At 51.4% G+C, this 4,985-nt stretch overlaps 1 protein-coding gene across 1 annotated transcript in view; it reads right to left on the bottom strand.

The window, feature by feature from the left end:
• Positions 1-4,138: 4,138 nt before the first annotated feature.
• SIX3 (SIX homeobox 3) overlaps positions 4,139-4,985 on the bottom strand; it is a 14,997-nt gene continuing 14,150 nt past the window's right edge. Inside the window, exon 4 of the mRNA XM_014950523.1 lies at positions 4,139-4,886. Coding sequence (XP_014806009.1) covers positions 4,785-4,886 — 102 coding nt within the window. The 3' untranslated portion in view covers positions 4,139-4,784. The remainder of the gene's footprint in view (positions 4,887-4,985) is intronic.

The raw sequence follows: 4,985 nt of genomic DNA, 5'->3' as shown, positions 1-4,985 counted from the left end.
TTTTTTTCGCCCTGTCCGGAAAAGGACGTGCCTGCCGCGGGGAGAGCAGATCCTGCCACTTCACCTCGGTCACAGCAAGGCGAGTCTAGCCACACACTTCCAGATATTTACATCTACCCTTTCATTATTCATTACTCTTTTGCATCTTTCCTCTTTTGCGGATTCCGAGGTGCCGAGCCGATTTGAAGCTTTCTGGTCTGAAAGCACCTTGCTTCCAAAATAATAATAATAATAATAATAATAATAATAATAATAATAATAATAATAAAAAAAAGAACAGCACCGCAAACAAAACCTCACAGACGTCCCTCCCCCAGACACAGCAACACAAATCCCTTTAGTATCATTTAATCATAATTGTGTCCCCACAGCCCCTGCCTTTTGTCATTACCATGCCAGAAGAGAATATTTAGCGTGATCGTCGGTACTATCCTTAGTGCTTTCTCTTCCCAACTCTTTCTCTGCCCCTCCTCCGCCTCCCCGCCTTCTCCATCCCTTGGTCATTTAGTTTTTTTTTTTTTTTTTTTTAATACCCCATTTACAAACTCCGGTGTTATCAGGCTCTCTGCGGGGTAGTGATGCGGGTACAGGCCACGGGTGCCCTCTGCATTTTGGACTGTGTGAGTGTGTCAGCCTGCACTCCCGCGTGTGTGTGTGTGTGTGTGCTCTGGAAAAAAAAAAAAAAAAAGGCAATGTTTGTCCATCCTCTCCCTACACGCGGAATCCAGGCCAGTGCGATGTGGAGCTCAATAAGAAACTGCATGAATAAACACGAATAGAAAGTTGTGCTCAGCTAACCGAGGAAATCAGAGCAATACCGGGGCACCAACGTCCACATTTCTTTTCACTTCGGGCCGGGGCAGTAACCTCATCTGGGTATGCTAAAAATTAAGGGCAACGGGCAAGCAGATTCAAGTCCCTCCAAAAAGGCGGCTGTAATTGATCGGGCAGGGGGAGATGGGGATGACCGGAGCCCATGCCCGGCCGCCGAGGGCCGGCAGCAGCACACAAAGCACACCCAGCAGCGCTCAAGGGCTCGGGCCAGCCCTCCGGGAGCCCAACTGGGGAGGGAGGCGGGCAGGTGGGCTCCGGACCCCCGCGCCGGGGTGCGCTCAGGCCGGTGGAGCCGCGAACCGGAGCTCGTTGGGGATGGAGGCGGCCCCGGGGCTAGGGGACGGGCGGCGGCGGGGTGGGGGAACCGTCGCCTCCAAATCGCTCCCGCAACCGGCTGGTGCCGGCCCCGCTTCCGAGAGGCTGGGGGGTGTCTGTGGGGGGTGGGGGAGAAGGAGGCCGTGCCCCCGCGGCCGCGGGCGGGAGGCAGCGGTGCGGGACGGCGGCGGCCCGGGGAGGCTCCGCCGGGCTCCGGCCATCTGCCTCCCGTCCTCCGGCTTTCCCTTCAATATTGATCAAACGCACTTCAGCTTCCGAGTAATTTCATCTTAATCAACGGCCGAGCTCGGCGCGGATAATAAACTAATGCTGGAGAGGGGCTGTCGATAATGCTCGGCCAGGGGCAGGGGGGAGGCAGCCCTCCGGTTTGGCGGGGCTCGATAGGCCCTATCTTCCCGGGGCAGATGGACTTAGTGGGTGAGAAGGCTTAAACGCAGCTTTTCATAGATTTACACCTCAATCAGCCATTCAGGTTTTTAATGCAAATCCTAAAACAACATCATTTATCCATTTTGCGGAGCCCGGCTTTGAAACGGCATATCATTAGCTGCACCCTTGGCACCCCCAAAACCGCGGAGGCACCGGCGCCCCCCATGGATGTGTGTGTGTGTGTGTGTGTGTCGTGTCTCCCCCCCCGGCCGCCCCGTACAAAGGCTCCGGGGAGAGGCGACCACCCCCAGCGGGGCCGGGGCAGCTTCTCCTCCGGGTTTGGGATGGGGCTCCGCCAAAAGGGGTGACTCTTCTGGTACGGAGGGGTGACAAATTGGGAGCAAGGGCCCCGCTCGGAGGTTGGGGTGAGGCGGGGTGAGGCTAAAGGCGATCTCTGGCCTCCTTTAGCTGCCGCGGCACGACGGGGCGATCTTCTGGAGGCTTAATCAGAGGGAAGAAAAATCCAAACCTGTCAGTGTAAGGCTCAGCCGAGGTAGATTATTGCTGCCGGCCTCACGCCTTCTAGCTGCAGCTTCGAGACGCGAAAACGAAGGAAGAGAAAGGAAAAAAAAATAATCCCAAACTTTCACGCCTCTGAATCCTTTCAGGTATTAAATCCCGTTAAAAATAAAGCAGGATGAGAACGACACTCCTACCAGCGAGGAGCAGAAATATTGCGCTTAAAAACAATGTACCGACATGGAAGATCTCCTTCCTACCCAAACTCGGGGGTGACTGGAAGGGCCGGGTTGGTTGTTTTTTTTCCTACCAAGGCCTCTGGGCTGCCTCGCTGCTGGAGGGGGGGGAAGAGAAAGAGCAGCCCGACCTCCAGCCTGAGCCCCGGGCGAGGGTGCCGTCCACTGGGCAGCCTTTTATCCCCTCCTGGGTAATATTTCTCCCCTCTAAAAGCCGCAGGGGGGAAGGGAAGAACTGGGTCTTCTATAACGCGACCCTCTTCTCCCACCCACGCAGAACACGGGAGCCCTATTGTGTGTGTGTTCCTCCCACCCCTCCCCAAGCAATTCCCCTCCATTCAGCTTTCGTATAACCGGGCCTTATTTGCTTTTAACCCCCTCCCCACTCGTGTTGGTGACGGGGCAGTGACGCCGCCGGAGCTGCCCGTGGGGAGACCCCGCGAAGCCCGACGGGGCGGCCGCTGCCTCGGGCCGTCCGTGTCCTTCCCCGCCGTGGATCCCCCGGGAAACGGAAGAGAAATCCTTCCCTCAACCCCTACGCGGGTCTCCGCGGGCGCTCAGCGGCCCAGCGCGCAAACTCCTTCCTGCCCCGGCCAGGGGAAATCTCACGGGGGGACACCTCCCCTACGCTCTCGCTGCGCGCACACGCGTGGCTTTTCTTCAGGGGCACCAAAAGTGTAGGAACGTACTTGTACATCAGCTTATTCCTTAAAACTACCCATGAGTGGCTTGGTCTAAGATCTCATACCCTAGGGGGGTTCTCCCGGCTCCCCAGGTAGCATCTTGGGGTGGGTCGGGGGGGCGGGAGGGAGGAACGCGAGGGGAAGCCCAGGCGCTTCCTAAGGCTTTCCGTAAACCTAGCTCGGACTTCCCCCCCAAAAAAAAGGAGGAGGAGGGAAGAGGGAGAGAGGACTCTGGCAACACAAAGGTAGATCGGAAGTCCAAATTAGTTTGGAAATGGTCGAGAAATTCCAGGCACGTTTCTCCCTAAATCCCTTGGTAAGTTTCAAAATTGTATTTTCAAGTGAAAACAAGTTTAGAATTTAACTCTCGCTAAATCACGGCTGAATAATATGCCCAGGGCAAAGCAAAACTTTAACGAAAAAAAAAAAAAAAAGAAAAAAAACATAAAAAGAAAGAAAAAAAGGAAAAAGAAAAAAAAAGAAAGATGCTGAAATACTGTTAGTCATGCAAATAAAGGCTTCTTTCAGCACATTACAATATACTCCGGCTTCGAGGGGAGGAGCTGCAGCCCGCTTAGGGCAAGGAGTTTGTGTTTTTGTTTTCATTTAAAGCTACAAAACAAATCCCGCAATGTCTTAACCGCTCTCTGGAGAGACACCGGCCCCGCGGACCGGCGGCCCGGGGAAGCCTTGCGGCTCGGAGCGCACCACAAAAAAAAAGGACGGGGCGGGAGGGAAGGCTGGAGCCCGCGGTGGCGGAGGGGACGCGGAGAGACACGGCCGTGCCCCGCGCTGCCGCCACTACCGCAGCCCGCTGTCCCCGCAGCCTCCCGCAGCCTCCTGGCAGGGTCCCTCCGGGGTGTCCCGCCGAGGCGGGAGCCGGCGGCGGCGCAGGAGCTGTGCGAGGCGCGGAGCCCACGGGGAGAAGGCGTGTTTTTCCGTGGCGGACAAAAACACCAACATCGCTGGATAGATAAGAAAATGGAATACTGTATTTGATTTAGAAAGTTTGTACATATAGATAAACACGCAGTTAAGGAAACAATAGTTTAAGCGTCCTACGTGGAGTTTAAGAAGAGACCCCCCAAAGCTGCTATGAAATACTCAAAATAGCTTTTGCATAAGAGAACTACAATTGCACCCTAAGCTTTTTTTTTTTTGCTTTTTTTTTTTTTTTTTTTTTCTATCGCTGAGGTCCCTTTTGAAAACCTAGCACGTCAGATCTTGACAGCTAAGTTTGTGCAAGGAACACCGAGTCAAGGAAAATAAAAAGGAGAGAGAGAAAGGGTGGGAGGGAGATAGACAGAGAGGGGAGAGGAAGAAAGAAAGAGCAGAGCAAATATCATATACAAGCATTTCTACACATATATTACAAACTGGGAAAATGACCGCATCATTAAGATATACATAATTCATATAAAATTTTGAAATAAAAATAAAAATCTGTTACAGTCATAACTATTCTTTTTCCACATTTATAACCAGTACCCACACAGGCAGTGACAGAAGTGTAGAAAAAAAGGTGCTTACGAATAAAATGATTGTCTGCTGAACAAAAAAACAGAAAATTGCATCTTGGCTGGACCATCACTTGGACTTTAAAAAAAAAAAAAGAAACAAAAACAAAAAAAAAAGAGAGAAAGGGAGAGGGAGAGAGAAAGAGAGAAAAACAGGACCAACAAAAAGGCGATAAACATTTGTTATTTCCCTCTTCAAGGAGTTCCTTTTAATTTTTTTTTTTTAATTTTTTGTACAAATTCGATCGGAGTTTGCGTTTGTTTGTCTGTTTTCTGTTTGTTTTCCTTTACTATAGAGAATATTTTTTCCCAGATACAAATTTAATCATCATCATCATGCAAGTGGGTGAAATGCGTCCATGGAAAAGCGCAAAGGAGAAATCGTGCTTGTCCTAAAAAGAATACAATTGTCACTTTTGCTTTGTTTTTTTCTTTTTTTTTCTTTTTTTTTCCTTTTTATATATATAATAATTATTATTTCCCCCCCGCCC

Source organism: Calidris pugnax, unplaced genomic scaffold (assembly GCF_001431845.1).
Source record: "Calidris pugnax isolate Ruff unplaced genomic scaffold, ASM143184v1 scaffold24, whole genome shotgun sequence".
Lineage (NCBI taxonomy): Eukaryota > Metazoa > Chordata > Aves > Charadriiformes > Scolopacidae > Calidris > Calidris pugnax.
This window is presented reverse-complemented; position numbering and strand designations above follow the sequence as displayed.